The sequence below is a fragment of the Patagioenas fasciata genome, chromosome 5 (genome assembly GCF_037038585.1).
Source record: "Patagioenas fasciata isolate bPatFas1 chromosome 5, bPatFas1.hap1, whole genome shotgun sequence".
Classification (NCBI taxonomy): Eukaryota; Metazoa; Chordata; class Aves; order Columbiformes; family Columbidae; genus Patagioenas; species Patagioenas fasciata.
The window spans coordinates 49,220,319-49,245,640 of NC_092524.1; the positions used below are offsets into that span (position 1 = coordinate 49,220,319).

The 25,322-nt window shown below is 39.2% G+C and overlaps 1 protein-coding gene across 1 annotated transcript in view; it reads left to right on the forward strand.

Annotated features, from left to right (window-relative positions):
- The first annotated feature begins 3,261 nt into the window (after positions 1-3,261).
- Positions 3,262-25,322, forward strand: part of TSHR (thyroid stimulating hormone receptor) — a 62,419-nt gene continuing 40,358 nt past the window's right edge. Inside the window, exon 1 of the mRNA XM_065839347.2 lies at positions 3,262-3,606. Within this exon, the coding sequence (XP_065695419.1) occupies positions 3,437-3,606 (170 nt within the window). The 5' untranslated portion in view covers positions 3,262-3,436. The remainder of the gene's footprint in view (positions 3,607-25,322) is intronic.

Genomic DNA, 25,322 nt, shown 5'->3' on the forward strand with positions numbered 1-25,322 from the left:
GAAAGATCATTGCTTTTAAAAAAAATTATAATGAGCCATTACGATACTAGATATATAAATAAATATATAGGGAGCCTGAGGACACAGGCCGTAAGGGTGGCAAAGAGTGTCAATGACAATAGGAAGCAGTAGACAGGAACTTGATTCAGGGATGCACAGGCTAGAACCAGGATCAGGATCGCAGGCAGAACAGGCAGCATCCTCTTCAGATGCCAGCCATGGATGAAGAGAGTGAGACCCTTGTGATCTCCCAGTTTTATATAGTGTATGAGTGGATGGCATGGAATACTTAGTTGATCAGTTTTGGTCACCTGTTCTGTTTGCTCCTCCCTGTGAGTACACCCCTCTCATTGTGGTACATACAAAATTTATCAGTGACCTTGGCTGACATAGCAATAAGGATAAACCTGGGCCTTTTCTGCATACCATTCCTACTGTTAGCTCAGTAAAACTGTAAATATCAGCCATTATCAGCTCCAGAGCAAACACTGAAAAACATGCATCCAATTTCAGAAAGATGCAGTTATTTAGAAGAACATAACTGAAAGGAAGATTCACTAAAAGAGAGTTGGTCTCATTTTAAACAAAATCAGGACATGCATGAAGTTCATTAAGTGGCTGATTACTCCCTTGGGACAGAGGACTCATGGCAAGCCTAACTCCAGTAACCTTTTAGTTTTGTTTGGTCTCTGATGTAACTGCATTTCGTTTTTAAAATTATGGCCATGTGGCTGCATCAGTATAAATCATGGAAACCACAACAGCATGAGAGAAAATCAGGAGTCAAGTCCTGAAGATCCTGGCAAGTGCCTCCCTGCAGGATGGGTGGGCACTGAGGTATTGTTTCCAGATCTGGGAAGGATCAGAGGAATTATATGGAGCACACAGTAAGGAACCCTGAGCTTGCACCACAACCTTAGCCCCCATTCTTATGAGTTGTCCTCAGAGATTAGTAAGACTTTGGAGTATTATGAAATGATACAATTGTATCTCACAACTGATATGATGGACGATGAGAACATGTGTCTTATCTATGGTCACTATAACAGGCCACACCTCATGAATGCCAGGCATTATTATCCTGGATGTCTTGGACAACAATGAGAGGATAGACTAACCAGTAGCCTGTTTTGCAGATTGTAGCAACTGTGGTAACATTGCACTTGCTGACCTTGAATTACTGTGCCACATAGGGTGCAGTATGGCTGTCTTCCACTGGGGACAGGATGGGATTGGACAGGACAGGAAAGGATAGCAGCCTAGAAATAGGTGTACTTCCACCCTTCCAACCTGTACTAGCTTCTGGGTTTCTTCTTTATGAAATGTGTCATTAGCCCTTGGCTGGTAGAGAGCGTGATCCCACCACAGAGAGACAGCAAGCCTGAACACACTGGGAGCAGTGGAGCAGCCTCCAGCAGCTTGGGCTGGTTGACACTATACTGGAGTCTTGATCAGCACTGACCAAAGATGTAAACAGTTACAGAGCTGCATGTCTGACTTGACAACACAGAGTCACACCTTTTCCCTTGCTTGTGCCGCAGTGGAGTGTGCTGATCCCTTGTTCACCGGCCTTGACATTCAGTGATCTGCCTGTGGCTTCATTTTTATGGAGTCAGTTTGGTAGGGACACCAAAAAGTGATGGTAGATGGTGGCTCTTAGAGCTGCAGGGTGAGTTACAGGTATGAGCAGTGTGCAAGGACATGACTGAGTGGGGCATGGGACAGCCAGCATTCCCAACGGAATTCCATGCAGTACAGTGTGAAGTTGTCTAGGGCACTCTGTCGTGGGTGCTTCAGCTTGTCCCCCCACTGGGACCCCCCCTCAGGTTACCCCTATCCTAAACAGGATAAATGTGTCTGATGGAATTCCTCACACAAGATCTAAACACTAACATAAGCAAGATCAGGATTTATACTGTATTTATGGGCACAGTATTATTTTCTCACCTTAAAAAGATATGTTGAGGGCATTAATTATATTTAGGAAACACATACTAATGAACTGACTTAAGTTACTTTTAAAGCATTATATCAAAATAATATCTGATGTGTTGTGCTCTTAACTTTTTAATAATTCTGATTATCTGGACGGGACCTATTTATCCAAGAAGATTGTGTTTTATTTTTGTTGATGTTTTGTTGATATTTTTCTTGTTGTGTACCTACGCATGCACAAAAACTACATGAATTAGAAAACACTGGCATTGAGTTGGAGAAAAAAAGAAAAAAACAAGTTAAAGTAATAGAGGCAAAGTATTAAAGACCTTTTCTTACTGCCTTCTTGAATTAAACAGTAATATCTTTTTTTCTCGCACTACTTTTAAACATTTGCTTTTAGAGAAACCATCTCTTGTTTATGAAGAAACCCAGAATCAAATTAGTATTAACCAGATTTTGTCAGCTTTTAGTATGTCTGTCAGGCACAGATAGGACTGCTTCAGTGTGGGAACCTCTGTCCTATATCCATTCTAAACCTGTGTCCCTAACATTGACCAGAGTAGGTTGCTACTTCAAGTGACAATTATTTCACCTCATTTCTCTCAAGGTTATTTTTTTTCTCCATTTTTTCTTGGTGAAAGGATTTTGTTTTTTCTGTTAATGTGGAGGATGTTACTCTCTCTGCTTCCTTTTGCTCTCTTTTTATCATGTGATTTTCAAAATCACCTTTTTTAATTTTCAGTGCTATTTTAAGCTGCTCTTACATTTAGCGCATATTGCCTTTGCAGTTAGTGAATTTTTTCCCGGTGTATAGATCTATTTTAACTTCACTGCTTTTACACGTGAGTTAGTGTTGCACTTGCACAGTCTCCTCCCTTCTGCAAAGAAACTAGAAGAAATCTTGGCGGTAGGACGTCGCGCCGCCGCGTTTGACAACGGCTCGGCGGACTCGTCGCGTACCTGGCTGCTCTGGCCTGGCCACCCGCCCCGGCTGGGCTGGGCTGGGGGACCGCTTGCCCCGCGCAGCCCCGGCCGCCCTCGGCAGGTGGCCCCGGCGCCCCACGGCTGCGCTGGGATCCGCCGGCTGAGGACGGGAGCGCGGGGAGCGGCGCTGCCCCGGTGGCGGGGTCCCGGGCGGCGCGGCCGGGCTGGGCGCTGCGGCGCTGCCCCAGTGAGCTGCCGGGGACAAGCCCGGGGGTCCCCGCGGGAGTGGTGCGGAGGAGCAGGGGGGCAGGTCCTTGTGGGGCGGGGTGAGGCAGGGAGGGATGGCGGGAGAGGTGGGCGCGGGGGCCGTGGCGAGGAGAGGGAGTGTACCCGGAGGAGAGGGCGTGCAGGGTTTGCTGAGACCTTTTTTGTCCCCACTTAGGGAGGAGGTGGCGTTGTCCAGCAAAGGTGCTGCCTTTCCTGAGCAGCTTCTCCCGGCGGGGCAGTGTCGTCTGCCCCTGCAACTCTGGTGCCTCCTCTCTTCCCCCCCGGAGAAGCGACGGGCAGAGCAAAGATGCTGTGCCTCCCAGTAGCCTTCCAGTTGCTGCTGGTGCTAGTGCTGTGCAGCCAGGGCACAGAGAGGTGTCCTTCAGCCTTCTGCGAGTGTTCTGACTGGGATGACCACAAAATCACTTGCAGGGACATCCACTTCATTCCCAACCTTCCGGAGGACACCCAGACCCTGTGAGTACATAGGGGTGGTTTCGGGCAGACACTAACTGGTTTTAAGTATTCATATTCTGCAAGCAGGACATGCTCTGAGCTAATGCCCTGTGACATGAGGGAGGGAAGTGGTGAGGGGAAGAGTGGGGAATACAGCACAGCAGGGCAATACAGCATACAGTGTTCGGATTGTGTGTGTGTCAGGGAGACATAGGAAAAGTGACTCTCAGACCTTACAGGTGTGAAGAGATGATTGCACCTTAAAAGTTCTAGGTAGGATATGGGAAAATTAGTTTCTTGGCCATTTGTTTGAAAACTGAGTGGAAAGCTGGATTCTGTGTGGCGTGTGCCTATGTGGTGAGGGCAACGTTAGATCAAACACAGTTTTGTGTTTAAAAAAAAAAAAAATAGTAATTAGAAGTACCATCACACAAACAGCTCCACGAAAGTTTCTATGCACTTTCAGCTTCTTTGTCAAAGCCTGACAAAAAGAATCATGGGAACTGAGAATCCCAATATACTGTCTTGGAGACTAAGTACTTCAGATTAACGAAAGTGTGGATATGGGATAAAGCAGCAAATTTGGAGCTTGCCAAAGAGACAGAGCTATTCAAGTACCTAAACCTAAGTGTTTAGTATCATTACAGACAACGTAGAATATCTTGTCTGAGTTCCTGCTGCCAGACCAGGAGAGTGTCCTGTGTTGTATTTGTCAGCCCATAGACATACAATAGATAAATACCCTAGGGAAGCCAAAATACCACCAGTCAGCTATAGCTAAGCAGCTGAATCACTCTTGGCTTTCACTTTGTCTCATAAAGCACAAAATGTTTCTAGTCTCCAAGGGAAGGTTCATTTGTAAATAGATTACATTCTGATAAAACAAACAAACTCAACCTCAGTTGTTGTAATGGCAAGATAAAATGATAACAGGTTGATTTGTTTATATCTTGATAATGGTTCTAAGGACTTTATTCGAAAATCTGAGCCATGTAGTTATTTGAACTTATTTGAGTGGGCTTCTCAAGATTTTTTAACACCTGAAAGTAAAGGCTTAGCAAAGAGATCACTTACCTGAAAAGACGGAGAAAAAATTATATTATTCCATTATTTATGAATACCTTTAAGACTTTTGATTATTAGACTGCTGTATTTGAGTTTATAAGGCTTTTAAATTACATTAGTTTTGGTTTGGTTATTATACTTTAGTATATGTGGCTTATTTAGTTTGAAATTGTCGTAATGTTATTGCAGGTAACATGTTCTTTGAAATCTACCATGACAAGCTAGAAAATAAAGCAGTTTCAATTTACAGGAGAAATATGCCTTCAAATAGGCATTTAAAATAGTTAATATAAACAATGAGATCACATAATGGAATCAGATACTTTACTTGCAAAATGCTTGTATGATGGCTGAGAAGAACCTCTATGTATAGCTTCACAAATAAAGCACTTCGGCTCCTGGAGTTCTAGTGTTTTAAACACCTGTTCTACTGGAGCCTCTAAGATCATAAGGCACTGTTTTTAAAAGACAAAAACACCCAGTGAAAATCTTATTTCCATAGAAACAGTAATTAACAGAAACAATTGCAAAATATTTTTTCTGTTTATTTTACATGTATTTTAATCATCTGGGGTGACAACTGCAAACTTCTCAAGAAGTGTACTCCATACCGTAGCCATTATAAGACAAAAAAAAAATCCAGGTTATGACAATTTTGATTTTATAGTGTATGGTAGAAAAGCTAGAACATGCACGATATAGTCTGTTTGATTAGAAAATAACTGGAAACATTCTCTAAGGAAATAAGGAAAACAGAACTCTTTTACACACACACACACAAAAGCCAGTTTGCAGTTTCCTCTCTGGATAAGGTATGTATATTTTCCTTCTGTGTTGTTACATGGATTGCTGAAGTCTGGTGAACTGTATCTAATTCTGTAGTCCCTTGTTCTCAGCAAATCACTAAATCTTTCTTTCTCTTCATGTGTTAAGTGGGAATCATAACATTTACTTGTATCTGGTTTTCATTCAGAGTGCTTTCAGATGGTTTAAACTAACTTATTTGCACACAGAGGATAAAATAACAGAAAGAGTTTTCCTAAGAGATTGTAAGGTGTGTGCCCCTGCTTCCATGATATTTTGCATCCTTTGGCCTTACAACTGGCAACAGTTCTGAATTAAAGACAAAAGATTCCAATAATTGAAATTTCTGTTAACCTTACGAACAAGTGAACACCTCTTTGAAGTGAAATATGGAACTGTGCATATCTGCACATTATATATCCCCAAATCCAGCAACTTTGTTACTTTAGGTAAAGTAACTTTGCTTTTTGGTGGTTATGCATGAACTTCAAGATTGCCGATTTTAAAACTTTCTTATATGGGTATTCAGTTTTGCAGGGTTTGTACAGCTAAGAGGCTGGTGAGTCTATGAAAAAAATTCCAGCTTTTGGAGATAATGAGATCTTTTCAGTGCACAGGATCTTGAAACTCCAATTAAAGTTTCATTGCAATTATTCAGTCAGGAGTGTTCTCATTTCTCTACCCTACTTTGAGTGGTGTAAGCCTTTTTAAACAAGCCGTGCTTTATAAGAAATTGCAGAAAATGTTTCTTTCTGAACTCTCTTAGTTAAAAGTGTCATAAACTTCACCCAGCAAAGTGTGTTTGTTTTAAACTGTTTTTAGTGTATTTGTCCAAATATTGTTAGCGGACATGCTTATCCAGAATGCCTGAGTCCAACAGATATTGTTCTTGGAGATGCTTTTTTTTTTTTCAGTATGAGATTTTTCTGTTTTTTCTTTTTCTGTGGAGTAAATAAAATAAGTAGAAAGAAAAAGGCTTTGCGTATTACAGACAAATCTTGTCGTGTTGCCTGAAGTTAAGAATTATATACTCATATACTGTGGTAGGAAAGCAGTTCTAAATGGTATTGAAATACATTACTAAAAATATGAAATTAGATATCACTAATTTTGCCACATCTATAATATTTTTCATGCCTCTCTCCGCACAGCCGATATCATGGTCTGATCTCCCGCCATTTTACCCCTGCCTGGGCCTCCTTTGCTTCTGCCTCTGCCTGTCCCTGGCTCCACTCCTCCTTCATGCTGTGACACTGTGTGCAGGGCACTGAAGAATCCCGGTCCCAGCCCCTGGGCTGGCAGCGCTTTTCTCTTTCCACAGCACAGTGCTGGTTGGGACTATAACCTCCTCCGTCTTTGGTGGAATATGCTGGGGCAGATCCTGGCCTTTCAGTGCCAGCAGATCTACTAGGAAGTGGGGGTTAATGACTGCAAAGAATTACTTACAAATCACCAAAATTACACTGAACATTTATCCAAAGGTATAATTACATCATGCTTTTCATTTTAAGAATCTATTTTAGTTGCTTTATTTTTTTTTAATTTGGCAATAAAGTAATGAAGTTTTGCTTCCTATTTATTTGTGATCTACATCACCTGCATTTGCTTACTAAAATAACTTCAGCTCCCCTTCCCATCCCAAATATCCTCAATACCCTCTCATAAGTTTTCCACCATTAAAGAACAGACATAGCAAATCAGTCCAATGGCTCTCATCTAATGCAGTATCCTGTCTCCAGGATTTCCCTTCTCTTAATTTTCCTCTGGTATCGGCATTTAGAAGACATATATGGTAGTCTCCATTAATTGTGGCTCAGCTTTCAATTATTTCTACCTGCAGGAACTTTCTAACCTCTGTGTGGCTTTGTTGTAGTAACCATCAAAGGACTGCTTTTCTGTGTTTCTTGAATTTTGTGTCTGTGCCTCATTCAGCTGTCTCTTGAGCCCATCTCAACATCCATAATATCCTTCGGCAATGAGTTCCACAAGTTTCATAGTAGTTCCAAGAACTATTTTTGTTGTCGTTGTTGAAAACACCACATTGTCCTACCATCAGCAGCTAAATACACAATGTTTTCAGGTCAATGTTATGTCCCTTAAGCTTGCTGGATATTCTCATCTCCTCCCTATACCTTCTATTGCAAGCCAGCAGTAGTGTCCTGCGTTCCTTCTCATAAATGCTACTCAAAGCAGTCTCTTCTGCTGCCTAAACCACATATATATACACACACACATATACATATATATATATATATATACACGACTGCACAAAAGGCAGCATCAGAGCTGTATGAGTGCTGAATGATTATTCCCCACAGAATGAATGAAGGCTGAGCTTTCCTAGTTACCTTTCCTTTCCTTTCCTTTCCTTTCCTTTCCTTTCCTTTCCTTTCCTTTCCTTTCCTTTCCTTTCCTTTCCTTTCCTTTCCTTTCCTTTCCTTTCCTTTCCTTTCCTTTCCTTTCCTTTCCTTTCCTTTCCTTTTGCATCCCATGAAGAAATGCTAAAACCGTTTCTATCGTGTAGCCAGGTGCTATTTTCACATCACTATAATCAAATTTGTTTGTAATTGGACAAGAGGGAGTCATGGGAGGACAGTGGAACTGGCAGATAAATAGACACAAAACCAGTACAGTCTTTAAGAATACACTGTTTACATGAAGTACAAGCTACCATTCTGTAACTGCTCCAGGATATTGGCTGTAGGTAGGACATTGCTTTTTGATAAATGCAAGGTAGCTCCCCCTTCAGGCAAGGTGGCCTGATGAATGTATGTTTACAATAAGATGTAATGAGTCAGATGGTCTGTTTAGCTCCCCATGTTGTTGTCAGTTTTTGATGAAAGAGTTATGGGAACTATGTGATGTATTTTACACATATACAATATGATATTTAGGACTAGCAAGGATATGTCAAATGTTCATAAATACTCAATGATAAAAATGGATTTTTGAACTGAAGAACAATATACATAGGGACTTGAAAGTTTTACTAACTGCAGTTTTAATGACTGCATCACTGGCATCTACATTTTTGTATGCTTAATGAGTAGTTTAGAGCACTTTGAGTTCACAGAAGCTACAAGTAAAACTGAAGGAGATGATGTCTCTATATTGAGAATAAATTAAATGGATTTAAAATGTCTTCCTCAAAATCCTAGTCTTAGGATTTGTCTGAAATTCAGAGATATTTTGACTTCAGGTAACTCTATCATGACCTTTTCATAGACTTCAATATTTCAGAATTAAGTAAGAAGCCTCATAAGTACTTCTTCGTAATAGCCTTGCAACATAAGCACATAATTATTTCCCTGGTCTAATGATGAAGTATCAAGAGTCTAAAAGAACAGGAAAAACACTGACATGGTTCAACAGACAACTGAAAGAGGCTGTTAGGGCATCTTTCAGAAAATGGAAGTCATGCCCAAATGAGGAAATCTTTTGACACTTCAAGTAATACAGTACAAAAATATTTTGAAGAGAAGCTTGTAATATCACAAAAACTCAGTACACTCTTTAAAACACAAAAGAGGGTAAGTCTGAAAAAATCTGTCAAACTGAACTGTTAGTATGAAGCTTGTTGGAAACAAACTGAAAAATTGAATAGAATTAACCTCCCTGAGCCAGGTAATGCTTGTGTAAGAGTTCCAAATGCATTCAAGTATGAAATTGTTTCGTTACCTACTCTGGTATGTAACTTACCATTTAAATCAGCCATGGTGACAGGGGCATGGAAGGTCACAAGTGTAGCATAATTCTTTAAAAGAAGTGCTTTAAGGAATATCTTAGGAACTAAATGCTGGTAGATCTGTCTTCTTTGGATGACTAGAAAAAGTAGAAAGGAATCAATCTGGTTTTGATGAAGGCAAAGCTCACCTCACAAACATTATATATATATGCTAGTTCTTCAAAGGAATCAGAAATGTGAATACATTGCTTTTTTGAAGTCACATTAAAAAAAAAATCAGTAGGGCCTTAAGAAAGACTTGAGACAAATTAGCTATTAGACTTAGGAAAGAAAGTTGTTTTAGGGATTAACAGCAGGTTTAAGTAAGGAGGAAAAAAAGGTTGATAACAAACTCTTAATTTCCAGAATACAGGGAATTCATCAAAGGACCTTTGTCTGGAACTATGACATCAAACAGTCGGGGTGTAGTCTGCTCCTTGTTTAGGCTGTTCCGAGTTGCTTTTAATCTGGGTGTTGTAAGAAGCTGCACATTGATATGCTGTGATATTAATGAGTGAGCTGCCATCAATACATGCCGTTTTTATATCCTGCTCTTTCTATTCAATACCCTGCCACCAGCTATTATTGGTAGCTGAAAAGACAAAAATCTTACTGTTCCCTTTGAGAGAGGCTAATCGTGCTTAGGGTGAGTGGGAATTACATCGATCCACTGCAGGGAGATTGAAACAGTTTACTGGTTTAATTTCATAAAGGTTGATAACTTAGCTTCTTCCCTGCATCTTTTAGAAACCAGCCTTGTAAGATTTCAGTAAGATGTAATCTTAATTACATTGTATAAAAAAAAAATGTTTTGTGAATGGCTTATGATCTACTGCCATTTAACTGTAGCAAGAGTGTGTTTGCTTTCTAACAGCTGTTGAAGTAAAACTCACCATCTGTTAAAAGTCATATGGTAGAATAAAAGAAAATGCTATGTGCTTGTTTGTGAACTTCACTTGTTTTCCCTTCTTAGTGAGTTGTAAAGGCATAGATTTTAAGGCCAAGAGGGCTCTTCAGAACATCTAGTCTGACATACTGGATGACAAAAAGCATAAAACTTTGCAATAGGTATGGTTAGTTAGAGCTTTTTTTTTTTTGGGGGGTGGGAGGCAGGGGTGGAGATAGAATAATAATGTATTATTGGTTTTAAAATAGTATTAACATAATCATATTAAAAAGAACCCCATGCAACTAGTAAAAATTTGTTCAAATGCTCCATCATTCTTGCCTTTTGTCTGTGTTTGTGGCTACTGCTGTGCCATACAAAGTAGGGAAATTTATTTAGGCATTGAGTTGAGACACTTTTAATTGTCACTCTGGTGTGAATTGCCACTCTCTGCATTGACTCAAAGAGATTCAGGCTTCTAATTTTGATTCTCTGAACTGCGCGTAAGAAAAGTGTCAGAACTATCCTGGAGTGAATGGCTGAGATAAATCCTTTCTCTCCCAAGATGAAATGTGGGCACCTCTAGCTTTATAGCACTAGATTTTGTGCACCCATCAGATGAAAGAGCCCTGCATTCTTGTGGTTAACATGATCAAATTGCTCCTTTTTGTTTTGACAAATTAAACAACTTATGATCATGGTGTCTTCCACTGTAAGGCATATTTTTCAATACTTATTTAAACCTGTGGTTCCTTTCTGAACTGTCTCCTTGTTAAACAATGAGGATTAGAACTTACTTAACTATCCATATGCTGTATTAAACATTTATGGGCATAGAGCTCCAGTCAGTTACCCAATTAGCATAATCCTTAAGTCATTTGAAAGGCCTTGGTTTTGAGAATAGTGTCTGCTCAACCTGTAAAAAAAAAAAAAATTGTCGTTTACTGTTCTTACAAACACTTTTTTTCTGCTCATCTATTTCAATGGACATCATCTGCTTTACTCAATTTACCAAATGTTCCAGCTCTCTGTTTATCGGTGGTTTGTGTTCTTCACTATTTACGGTTCTTCACAATGTTCTCTGCTTGAGTCACATAATTGTCATGGCAGGCAGCTGAACACCACAGGCAGCTCCTTGTTCACTGCCCCCATTCCTCCAGTGGGACTGAGGAAAAAACAGAAAAAAAAAAGTTAAATTTGTGGGTAGAGATAAAGAAAGTTTAATAAGACAGCAAAAGAAGAGAAAATAACAACAATAATAGTAATAATTATAAAAGAATATACAAAACTAGAGATGCATAATGTGATTGCTCACTACCCACTGACCAATGCCTAACCAGTCCCCAGGAAGCGTTCCCTGGCCAGCTTCCCCTGAGTTTATATATTGATCATGATGTCATATGGCATGGACTATCCCTTTGACCAGTTTGGGTCAGCTGTCCTTGCTGTGTCCCCTTCCAACTTCTTGTGCATCTCCAACTTCCTCACTGCAGGTCAGTATGAGAAGCTGAAAAGTCCTTGAGTTGGTGTAAACATTGCTTATGGACAACTAAAATATCAGTGTGTTATCAACATTATTCTCACCCTAAATTCAAAACACTGCACTGTACCAGCTGCTAGGAAGACAACTAACTTTATCCCAGCCAAAGCCAGGACAGTAATTCATCACCTTTATCAGTCTCTTCATCAGAAAGTCTATTTTTCTTTTTTTAAATCCATCAGTGTTTTTTGTTCTTATAGGGATTGGAAACAGATTATTTCTTCTTTCTCCCTCAGACTGTTGCAGTGCAAACAACTCAGCTGAAAGATTTCTTTCATCAATTTAATCATTCATTTCTGGGCTTAAACATCACAAGAAATAATCACTCGCCTGGGTTAGGCAAGAGCTCACACTTGCCTGGGTTAGGCAAGGACTCATTCAAGAATATACCCAGTAAATAACCACTCACCCAAACAAGGAGGTGAGGCGCTCTCAATCCCAGGAAGTCTCCTTAGACAGTGTCTCAGTCTAAGGGGAGGGCTCTAGTTCACAGACCCACTGCTCTGAAAAGACCACTCCAAAGGGGACCTTCAACAGGAACCGTGTTTTATAGTCTGGTCAGGTCTGGCTGTGGGCATTACAATATGGTCCAGAAGCTTTGCAGCTACTTTGGGCACCTCCTCTGCTAACGACCCTGTCAATTGAGTCAGGGTCCCATTAAGGACACGGTCAATTAACTGAGGCTGAGGGTCCCACCCCTCTTGCCCTACCAGCTGCTGGAGGTGAAGTCACCCCGCTCCATGGTAGGGGAGGATATTAGTATCAATACCTTGGTACCACCCTAGGTGTGTACAAGGGGCACAAAAGGTGCTAAAAGAGCCACCAACTGTCCCATTGAAGGCTCCAGATCTCAGGGGAATGTGCAATTGCCACAGGATCTAAGTAAAGATATAAATAAATATATTACCTTAGAAACTGCTGAATGTGCTCTCTTTGATCAGCCTCAAAACTCATCTATTTACTTGTATATTGTCAGCTTTATCACAGTACCGCAGTGCCATGTTCGCTGTCTTTGACAGTTTACCTGTTGTATAGTCTGAAATATAGCTGGTACACCGTTGCTCTTCTAACAATAAAAATGTCATGGATGGCGACCGGGTTTCCGTACCAGCATTTGTTAGTTTCCCTTGTCCTTCACTGAGGATTTCAGACAATCTGACAGGCAGAAAAGAAGTCTTTGAAAGGCTGCTGCTGGATTTTTAGTACTGTTCTCGATTGCCTTTTAAAAGAGGTTACATTTTGAAAGCCCATTTGCATACCAGTTGCACTTCTCATACTTACCTGTATTTAACTTGCATTCTCGTCACCACAAATCAACTCCAGCTCATTCCTTACATTCCTCAAATAAGAAAAAATGAGGAAATTGCATTCATTATTTCATTATCTATGTCATTTGTGAACCAAAACCCTTTAACTGTGGGCATTGTACAAGGAGAGGACATAGATGGTTCCTGCTTCAAAAAGTAATGTAGGACTGCAGATAGATATAGACAAACATGGGCATTTGTAAGGCAATAGAAAGCTGTATATTTACATATGTAATATATGCCTGTTTCTGGAATAGGGTTGTGGTTTTTTTCCCTAAGATCTGGCACTACGGTGATTTATAATTGGAAGACATTTAAGCTAAGCAAATATGAAACCAAAATTACTGTTTGTGTGTGTTTTCAGTAGAAATTCAAGCAGTTTTGAAGTAAATTCCTGGGTAGTTTTATTTCTAAAAGTCCTTTGGTGAATCTTAACAGTATTGTGATTAATGTTTCTTTATACTGTGATACATTTCCTTATGTGCTTTTAATGTTTGTCACATGTACAAAAAATCAGGTTTCAGAGATCTTTCTTAAAGTAACTGTTTATAAAGGCCTCTAATGTTTTTAAAGCCTGTTTCCTTTCTGTCACGTATGATCTCAGACCGTTTTTGTCTCATAAAACCAGATGTTGCTTTTCTGTTCAAATGGAATAGCAACAGTTTTCTTAATTTACATTTGAAATGAAAATTATCAACTAAAGAGTGGTGTTCTATAATCCCTGCTCAGATAGTCAGATTCCGATCAAATTCCCTCCTTTTTCCCAAATAAACATGTAAAAATTTCTTCAAAGGGACATGGTTCAAGTGGTCTGTAGTACAAATAGGACCTACCGAAGCGTTTTCACAGTCTAAGAGAACAGCCTCTGTACTGCAACAACTTTTTAATCCATATATCTAACTCATACAGAAATCAAGAAAATGAACAAAAAAAAGTTGAAAAAATGCTGTAATCATATGCAAATGATAAGGAAGGAAAGCTAGGTAGAAAATGAAGACATCATTTGGTGGAAAGGGTGAAGATTCTCCTCTTGTGGCTCTATGGTAGCAATGTTTCTTCTTGACCATCAGAAAAAAAGGTAATGCTGTTGCTCAGAGTTGTGATTTTGCAGTCATTAGACATGCATGTGTTCAGAATTATATGAGGAGCAAACATTTTCTTCTGGGCTGGACAAATTTCAAAATCACCATCAGGACTGACTCAAACTCAGTTGAATGCATGTGGTCGTGTTCAGGTATGAAAAAACATTGTAAGGGAGATAGCTTCTGAAGAAGTCCTTGAATAATTTTTGTCTTTGTAAGTGAATTTACCCATGAAGAAGGAAAATAATTATTTTCCTAATAGTTATGTTAAGCTCTAGACTTTCATATTTTTAACCATTGTTCACTCTCTTGTTGTGACAGAGACTTCCCCGTTGCCCATCTTACCTCACTCCTTGTGGAGGAAGGGAAAGGAATTCCAGCACTTAGAGAGGTTCTGCAGGAAAGTTATATTTCATATAGTCCTAGTTTATGTTACCATTTCTGGAAACTCCCTAATTAAGTGGGTAAGGAGAAAACTGCATTTTTTTAACATGGAGCCTTGTGAACTATTTTGGTGGGCATTTCCTTTCTGATTAATGGTTCCAAGTTGGAAGAAACTGACTTCATTAGTTCCTGGGGTATAAGTGTGTATACTAGCTCTCTGAAGTGCTCTGGAGCATAAAAACTTAACAGGTCCATCTCACTCAAGATCCTGCCCCAAATATTGACCAAAAGCAAACATCTAGGGCACAGGATATGAATAGTGTTATATACAGGGATCAAATTAGGAGAGCCAAGCTCTCCTGGAGCTGAAACTAGCAGGGGATGTGAGGAGTAACAAAAGGGACTTCTGTAAGTGCATGGCCAGCAAAAGGAAAACCAGGGATACTGAGGGTCCACTGCTTAGGGGGCAAGGGACTTAATGACAAAAGACATGGAAAAGGTCTCAATGCCTTCTTGGCATTTGTTTTGTTTTGTTTTGTTTTCCTTTCTTCCCAGGCCTCCTAGGCCCTTTCACCTCATAGCACAGCCTGAGGAAACACAGTGTTACCTGCAGTAGAAGATAGACTAAAGAAACACTGAAGTGTACTGGACATACGGCAATCTCTGGGACCAAATGGGATGCATCTAAGGGAGGACTGATAAGTGACCTCATTGTGAGGCCACACTATCATCCTGGAAAGATTACGATGATCAAGGGAGGTTGGTGATGTCTGAAAAAGGCAAACATCATGCACATCTTCCAGTAAGGCAAAAAGGACCATCTGTGAAAACACAGGCTGGTGACTGCTGTGTATTTATTTTTTTGTGTGCAAGTAATTCTGTACCTTTGACCAGCCTTTTGCAGGTGCTATTTACACAACTAGTGGCAAAACAGTTTATTTTGTTCTATATTTCTGTCTTAGTAATTTCTAACTTTCAGTTTGCTTTTTTGACCTCTGCTGAGTGGATGGCTGCAATTTAAAGGCATTTGGTGGTCCTCTGATTAGAAACAACAGCAGCCAGCAATTACAGCCTCTTCTCTATTGTCTTCAGCATACATGCTGTTCCTGTTCAGATGCAGCAAGGTAGTGGGCTGTTTGGAAAGGTGGCCAACAGAGGGACCATGTACTGCCAGGTGGATCTTCTGCCCGGAATTAGTTAACCAGAATAAATCATTGTGATCTTTAAAAAACACTTAGGTGCAAGCTGAAACTGATAGGACCTTTAGAATCGATCACACTGAAAATATGCAATGTTGTTAGGAAAGTATTAATCTTATCAGTGGTCATCAGAAAAAAAAAATCTAGGCATAAAATATTCATCCATGGGACTCTCTGTTAGATACCAGGGCTAAGAGGCAAAACCAGAAGAGAAATCTGCACTATTTCTACATAAAAATGAAAGATTGCAATCTCTGTTAGTCTTGAGTCGAGAAATTTTTGCCATAATGCTAAAGACATTAAGCATACAAAGCTAAGGATACAGTGAAAGTTATAGAAGAAAGAAAAAATGTTATTAACAGGCATAAGAGTTCAGAGCAGAGACAGTCTCTATATGGTCTATCTTTCTACCTGTGGCTGACAGGCTTAAAAGAGTTTTTGTATTATACCATCAAGGTAGTTTAACTCTTTCCTGAATTATAGATAATTATACAGTTAACATGCTGTCTCTGAAGAATAACCATGAGCAGATTGAATGCTTATGGCTAAGAATTAGAGACCAAGACAACAAAGGGAACCTTGTGGTTGTCTACTACAGGCTGCCTGGTCAAGGGGAGCCTATTGATGAAGCCTTCTTACTCCAGCTACAGGAGGCATCGTGCTCATAGACTCTCATCCTGCTGGGTGAATCAACCACCCTCACATCTGCTAGAAAAGTAGCACAGCAGGCTGCAGGCAATCCAGGAGACTCATGAAGCACATCAAGCCAGCTAATAGACAGCCCTACCAGAGGGGATGCAATGCTGGACCTGTTGATCACTAATGCAAGTGAACTAATCAGCAACATCAAAACTGGGAGCAGCCGGGGCTGCTGTGATCATCCACTGGTGATAGTCCTGAGAGATATGGGACAGGTGAAGAGTGAAGACAGGACCATAAATTTTAGGAAAGCAAATGATCAGCTGTTCAAGGAGTTAATCAGTAGGACCCTTTGGGAAACTGCCCTCAGGGACAAAGGAGCAGAGCAGAGCTGGCAGATCTTTAAGGACATTTTCTGTAAAAGCATGAGAGCTCTCAGTCCCCAGGTTTGAGAAATCTGGAAAGGAAAGCAAGAGATCAGCATGGCTGAGTCAAGACCTGCTGGTCAAACTAAAGAGCAAGAGGGAAACAGGCAGTGGAAGCAGGGACAGGTATCCTGAGTACAGGGTGGTACAGGGAGACTGGCCAGTTGTGTAGGGATGGGATCAAGAAAGCCAAGGAGTAGCTGGAGCTGAACTTGGCAAAGGATGCAAAGAATAACAAGGGCTTCTACAGATGCGTCAGCCAGAAAGCATATCGCCCAATGAGCATGACTGGCAAGCTGATAACAACAGACAAGGAGAGGGCTGAGGTGCTCACTAACTTTTTTGCCTCAGTCTTCCCTGGCAACCTCTCTTCCCAAACCTCTGAAGTGGATGAACTACAAGACAAGAGCTGGGGGGGCAAAGTCCCTTCCACTGTAAATGAAGATCAGGTTTGAGACCATCTGGGACCTAACATCACTGAGTCCTGAGGGAACTGGCTGATGTAGTTGCCAAACCAATCTCCATGATATTTGAAAAATCATGGCAGTCAGGTGAAGTCCCCGGTGACCACAAAAAGGAAACACTGCACCCATTTTTAAAAAGATAGAAAGGAGGACCCTGGGAACCACTGACCTGGCAGACTCACCTCTGTGCCTGGGAACATCATGGAATTGATCCTCCTGGAAAAAATCATCAGAGGTCTGTAACACCTCTCCTATGAGGAAAGGCTGAGAGAGTTGGGGTTGTTAGCCTGGAGAAGAGAAAGCTCTGGAGAGACCTTATTGCAGCCTTTCAGTACTTAAAGATGGCTTATAAGAAAGAGAGGGACATATTTGTAGAGGGGCCTGTTGCGATAGGACAAGGGATAATGCTTTTGAACTAAAAGAGAGTAGAATTAGACTAGATATAAGGAAGAAATTTTTTACAGTGAGGGTGGTGAAATATGGGCACAAGTTGCTCAGAGAGCTGGTAGATGCCCCATCCTTGGAAACATTCAAGGCCAGACTGGATGGGGCTGTAAACAACCTGATCTAGTTGAAGATGTCCCTGCTCATTGCAGAGGGGTTGGACTAGATGACCTTTAAAGGTACCTTCCATCCCAAACTATTCTATGATTTTAGGATTCTATGATTCTATGCTAGGTTATAGTGTTAGATTTCAATTACCTTTACTGGCTCTTCAGCCTTTATATTTAAGTATCTCCCTATTAGTGAGAAAAAAATAGCTTAAACTTTCTGTGTTGTGTAACTCAACCATTCTTCTTAAAGATTTCAGTTTAAAATGTTGTTTTTCATTAAATGGGTATATACTAAAGGTAATTGCTGCTTACTTAAGTAGCCTCATTTTTATTTCCAAACAAGTTCAAAAGTTTTCCATAAAACTTTTTCCATATGACGTTTTCTTTAGATCCAGACAGATTACACTCACTGTCAAGAGCAAGAGAGAATTAGTCTTATTTTAACATGTGTCAGCAGCTCATTATCTATGTTCGGGTTTAAATTGCAATGAATTTACTCTAGGTGCTATCAGTTCTTTTACTTGAGTCTGCAGACTGTTTTGAGGTTCTATAAACATGTTATGGAAAATATAAAACATTTATTGATTTTGCAAATATATAAAAAAATCTGTATGAACCAGATTTGTGAAAAGTTGCCTTCTTAACTCACACTAACAGAATACGCACCATTATTAGCTTTTTGTAAATTACCCTGTAAACGATGTCTAAGTAATTACAGTATTTTGTGAAAATAATGCTTTTTCTTTCCTTTTACAGTCTGATCAATAAGCTCTGTTTCTCAATTCAAGAGAAGGCTGTTGTGTGCTTCTGAAGTGTAGCAGGTTAGAAATTTCATGTCAAAAGAAAACAACGTAATAAAATCTGACTGCAGTAGCAATTCAAGATTCAGTAGAGTGTAACACTTACAGAACCAGTAGGTTAAACCACTGTTGAAATCTCCTCCAAAACCAGAGTTTTTTAACTATGGTGTAAACCACTTTTTTGCTATTAAGTTGATCAAAACTAGTAATTTCCACAGGAAAAGATAAAAATGAGTTTCTACTGCCATATCACCCATGTCTTTTGTGTCTTTTATGTGTGTTGTTTTCATTTAAGTGAATCTCTTCTTATCATCTACAAAAGAACTATTTGCAGTCCCTCTGCTTTTCTGTTGATCAAGCTATGTGTGTAGTTTAAGTATGCTGAAGTAGTGCTTGTTTCTACTGGGAATGGGAATACCTTTTTGTTTTGTGCTTGTACAGTTCCCAGCACTCACTGGGTTTCTGTGCCATGACACAGGAAATTTAAATGTTCCAAACGTACAAGAAATGCTACTGATAGTCTATACATACTAATTTTTTTGACCTATTGTATGTCAACAGCAGGATTACGGAAGTAATACCATGCCTTTTCAAGCAAAACATGCAAGTGCATACAATAACATTCATGAGATTTGAAAGGAAATTTTTAAAGTACAGATTTTTGCAAAATACCATACTGTGGAAGCATTTTAAGTTGCAGCATGTAAATGAAACTATTTAAATCATTACCTGAAAGACAATTGACAAGATATTTTAATTTATTTAGTAAGTATAATAGTGTTTGGTAGAAAAGTAATTAATTGTTTTAAAAAGCTCAAGTCTGGTTTGGCTTCAGAAATACTTAAATACTTTTACAAATGAAAACAACCCAGTGTTGTTTGGAAAATGAACTAGTTGCAACAAAAATACTATTTCAAAAAGTGTAACCATTTTATATTTTTACCTACAGAGTATCCAGATATTGTCAAAGGTCAAGGAAACATCTTCCAGTTGTGAGAAATGTGGCCAATGAATAGGCTGCATGTCTGTGCTTGTTATTTACATGTGATGTCTCATCATGGACTTAAGTTGACTTCTACTTTATTTGGTGCACATACAGCAGTTACACACTGGGTTTACAGGTACCCTGTGTACTGTGAAGTGTATTAACAATTTCCTTTGAGGAATGTGAGCTGTATCTTAAACTGATACGAACTGAAAATCTTAAAAGTAGCTCCCAGTTCTGTTTCAAACTCACTTCATGGATATATTTGTAGGGTTAGGAAACACATTTTCCCCTGAAAATAAGTTATTTAACTTATTTTTTTGAGTTTTGCATGGGGGTTGGGTTTTTTTTTTTGTTTGTTTTGTTTGTTTGCTTGTTTGTTTTGGTTTTTGTTTTGGTGGTTTGTGGTTTTTTTAAGTTAAATATTTCACATAGTAATTTTTCATCTTTTCAACTGTGCCTTGAATAAGGAGAAAATATTTAAAACATCTTTAAAATGAGGACCATTGACCAATAGTCCTGGTGTTTATACATAAAGGCAAACATCAATGAAGAAAATAATTTGTATCCTTCAAATCTTACACACAAAGGCCTTATAAAGATCTTACCATTATGCAAGACAGTTGTGTATTATTTTTATAAAACCAGTTTTAATGTGACATAAGTTGAAATACGACTTGTCACCATTTGAAACCCCAATATTTTCCATTAAATCCTTTAAAATTGATTGGCCTTTGCTGCTTTTTCTAAGAGAATATTTTGTATTTGAAAAACAAATTTGGAAAAGTGAGCACAAGAGATTTCATGATATATTAAGTTCAGGATTCTACTGAATCACCTATTTCAAATGCCGCTTTAAAAATAGCAGTTATCTCTTCTCATTTCTTAGGATATATGACTGTGTCATTACAAGCATATTATTTTAATTAAATCATCCACAGAAATTTTCAAATGCATAATTGTTGTCTTCACTGTGACTATCTTACTGTGACACCCAAGAAATACTTCTGTCGTTTACATTTTGTATGTCCACCTTCCTTTAGTGTTGAAATGTATACTAAGGAAAACATTAAGCTACTATCTAGTTTCCTGTTTGGGTTTGGTTTGGTTTTGGTTTTTTTTTTTTAATTTTAGTGGTCCTGATTATGTTTTTACATGCTGGGCCAGCCTCTTTCAACAGTTCTCTGTGTCAGTGCAGTTCTGATGGGATTCTTCCTTCTTGCATTTTTTGCAATTCTCAGTATCTCATATAGTCTTATAATCATAGAATCATTTAAGTTGGAAAACACATCGAAGATCAAGTCCAACCGTAAAACTAACACTGCCGAGTCTACCACTGAACCATGTTCCTAAGTGCTAACCCTACCCATCTCTTAAACACCTCTAGGGATGGCGAATCCCACCACTTCCCTGGGCAGTCTGTTTCAATTCTTGACGAGAGTTTCAGTGAAGAAGTTTTTCCTAATATCCAATCTAAACCTCCCCTGGCTAAACTTGAGGCCATTTCCTGCTCTTGTATCACTTCTTACTTCAGAGAATAAATGGAAACAAGAAACCGACCTTACTACAACCCCCTTTCAGGTAATTGTAAAGAGCAATTAGGTCTCCCCTCATCCTTCTGTTCTCCAGGCTCTCCAGTTCCCTCAGCCTGCCTGGCCTTTATTAGTTTTTTGAAGGGATGCTAGTAACATTTGTATCCTGGAGCCAGGTGCTATTTTCACATCACTATGATCAAATTTGGTTGAAATTGGACGAAAGGGAGTCAGGGGAGGCAGATAAATAGACACAAAATCAGTACAGTCTTTAAGAATACGCTGTTTACATGAGGTACAAGCTACAGTTCTGTAACTGCTCTAGGATACTGGCTGTAGGTAGGACATTGCTTTTGATAAATGCAATGTAGCTCCCCCTTCAGGGGCAAGGTGACCTGATGAATATAAGTTCACTCGATAGTAAGATGTAATGAGTCAGATGGTCTGTTTAGTTCCCCATGTTGTTGTCAGCTTTTGATGAAAGAGTTATGGGAACTGTGTGATGTATTTTACACATATACAATATGATATTTAGGACTAGCAAGGATATGTCAAATATTAATACTTATTGATAAAAATGATTTTTGAACTGGAGAAAAAGATACATAGGGACTTAAAAGTTTTACATGTAATAACTTCATCACTGGCATCCACGTTTTTTATATGCTTAATGAGTAGTTTAGAGCACTTTGAGTTCACAGAAGCTACAAATAAAACTGAAGGAGATGATGTCTCTACTTTATATTAAGCATAAATTAAATGGATTTAAAATATTTTCCCCAAAATCCTAGTCTTAGGATTTGTCTGAAATTCAGAGATATTTTGACTTCAGGTAACTCTATCATGACCTTTTCATAGACTTCAATATTTCAGAATTAAGTAAGAAGCCTCATAAGTACATCTTCATAATAGCCTTGCAACATAAGCACATAATTATTTCCCTGTTCTAATGATGAAGTATCAAGAGTCTAAAAGAACAGGAAAAACACTGACATGGTTCAACAGACAACTGAAAGAGGCTGTTAGGGCATCTTTCAGAAAATGGAAGTCATGCCCAAATGAGGAAATCTTTTGACACTTCAAGTAATACAGTACAAAAATATTTTGAAGAGAAGCTTGTAATATCACAAAAACTCAGTACACTCTTTAAAACACAAAAGAGGGTAAGTCTGAAAAAATCTGTCAAACTGAACTGTTAGTATGAAGCTTGTTGGAAACAAACTGAAAAATTGAATAGAATTAACCTCCCTGAGCCAGGTAATGCTTGTGTAAGAGTTCCAAAAGCATTCAAATATGAAATTGTTTCGTTACCTACTCTGGTATGTAACTTACCATTTAAATCAGCCATGGTGACCGGGGCATGGAAGGTCACAAGTGTAGCATAATTCTTTAAAAGAAGTGCTTTAAGGAATATCTTAGGAACTAAATGCTGGTAGATCTGTCTTCTTTGGATGACTGGAAAAAGTAGAAAGGAATCAATCTGGTTTTGATAAAGTGCTTTAGGTCCCTCAGCTGATCCTCACAAGACTTGTGCTCCAGACCCGTCACCAGCTTCATTGCCCTTCTCTGAACTCTCTCCAGAACCTGAATATTTTTCTTGTAGTGAGGAGCACAAAACTGAACACTGGATTCAAGGTGGGGCCTCACCAGTGCCCCAAGGGGACCATGACTTCCCTTGTCCTGCTGGTTACACTATTTCTGACATAAGCCAAGATGCTGTTGGCCACCTTGGCCACCTGGGCACACTTCTGGCTCATGTTCATCCAGCTGACAATCAACACCCCCAGGTCCTTTTCCACCAGGCAGCTTTCCAGCCACTCTTCCCGGAGCTTGTAGCGCTGCCTGGGGTTCTTGTGGCCTAAGTGCAGGACCCAGCACTTAGCCTTGTTAAATCTCTTAAAATTGGCCCCAGCCCAATGATCCAGCCAGTCCAAATCCCTCACACCCACCTTGATGTCATCTGGAAACTTACTGAGGGCACATTCAATCTCATTGTGCAGATCATTGATAAAGACATTAAACAGAAGTGGCCTCAATACTGTGCCCAGGGAACACCACTTGTGACTGACCACCAGCTGGGTTTAACTCCATTCACCACAACTCTTTGGGCCTGGCCATCCAGCCAGATTTTTACCCAGTGAAGAGTACACCTGTCCAAGCCATGAGCTGCCAAGCCATCACAGCTATTTAGGATTAAATACTCCTGCCTCGTAAGTATTTAAATGGTATGCTTTCTTCAGCTCTGACAATTTGGAAATCTATTAAATGACATTAGCAACCTACAGTTTTGCGGTAAATGGAAAGTAACATTCTGTAGGGCTAGTGCTTCCTGTAAAGTCTTCAAGTTTTACTCAAATCCAACAAGAAGCGATGGGTGATCACAAATTGAGTAAGCATAAGTTCCAGCATTGCGGATTAGTGTTTTCTGTTTGCTATAAATTAGCAAAAAAACAGTCTGAATTCTTGCTTGTCAGTCTGACAGTGTCCACATGCACCTCAGTTTGTAGGAAGAGTATATGAAAGAGCTTACTTTCAGTATAGAATTGTCCCAAATGCTGACCTGCACACTTTCATTTTGAAAGGGCCTAGTATTTCTATCATTTCTTAGGACTGGGCAAGTTTTGACATATACTTCATGTTATTGTTTTGCACTGCTAGTTAACAGTAGGAAAGTAGCCATGTAGTCTTCTAGTATAGTCAGACATGATTTCCTGCTTTTAGAGTTACTTTGCTGTGAGTCTTTTCCTCATTCCTGCCACGTTGGTAATACTAGCATTAGACGCTAGGTAGTAATCGTCTTCTGATAAGTACAGCATGCATTTCACTGTGTGAAATGCCTTTTTATAGCTATTTTTGCACCACTGGAAGACTATGATGCATTTATTTCAGAATTGGGAAAAAAAAAAAAGTAATATTTTTATGTTTGTTTAGTTTGTGTTGGGTTTAGTTGAAAATAAAGACCTAGAAGTTAATGTGTCAATAAGTGTTTACCTAAACATTATCTTAGCTGTTGTGATTATTTCTCGTATATAAAAGCTGGAAGGTCATTGCTTATCATAATTTTCTTAGAAAGTTGAAATTAATATGTAAAATGTCTTACTTCGTTTCACATATGGTGAATTTTTTCCCTGTCTTTGGGGATAACAGTTCATTTAAATACTTGTAGCTATTGTTGCCACAATTCAAATTATAAACCATGTCATTTTGATCTGAAATTCTTTGGGTGATCCCTATTTTTTTATTATGTTTTGTTAAGACAGCAATTAGTTGAAGAATGGCAGCTAGCAAACACCAATTACTTCTATATACTACACACTAGTGTTTAGCTTGTTGTTTATGTAGTAGGTGCATTACATGAACTTGGAGTCTTTTAGCTTTGCTGACAATCTCTGATACTGTTTTGCCTCACAACTAAGTTTTTGTCACGAAATGGGTTATTTCTTCTGCCTAAGATTTCTTTCTATTTATACATCACTATCTCTCTTCTTTATGAGTCTGTTTATAAACACAGCCTACACCCCATATAGTTTTTTGTCATATTTGCAGAATGTTGGTGAATCTTTAAACTCCAGCAGATAGGTAGGAAGAAATGTGATACTCCAACTTCCAGGCATTCAGTCACAATATGGCCTTTAAGGCTACATTTCTTCATTGTGTTTATTCTTCACATATTAGGAACCTTGTCTAGAAATGTATAAATGCAAAGTCATTTCATAATACAACAACTTTGGTCTAACCGATTAATAAATATGATTGAGAATTTCCAGGCTTCTCTGATGCGATGTGTAAATTTCAAGTATGTCAATACAAGACTAATGTGAGCTCGCTTAGTCCATGGCTAGCTCATGAATGATGGGTCTGACTTCATTCATTACCTGACAAAAACAGAGAGGGATGAATGTCTGACATAAGAGCAGTAGGTCAAGAAGAGACTTAGGATGGCGTTTAAATTATTGGATTTCTGGTACGTGGCATTATGTGTAAGTGATAGGTTAAGTACTGGTTTCTGTAATGACTGGTGATGGGAAGTAACTGTTGTGTGAGTCAGGATTTTGTAGGTGAACAGAAGGACCAGAGGGATATAAGAGGGATATAAAATAGTCAGAATAGTCAGAATTGGCTTAAACTGTGTTTTTCTTGGCTTTTGAGTTTTAACAGTCTCAGGGAGAAGCCTTAGGACTGCTTTCTCCTCCTAATGCAGCCCAAGATATCATTAGCCACCTTTGCAGTAAGGGCACATTGCTGTCTCATGTTCAACTTGGTCTCCACCAGGATCTCTATAGATCCTTCCTCCAAAGCTGCTTTTCAGACAGTTGGCCCCCAGCACATACTGGTGCGTGGGGTTGT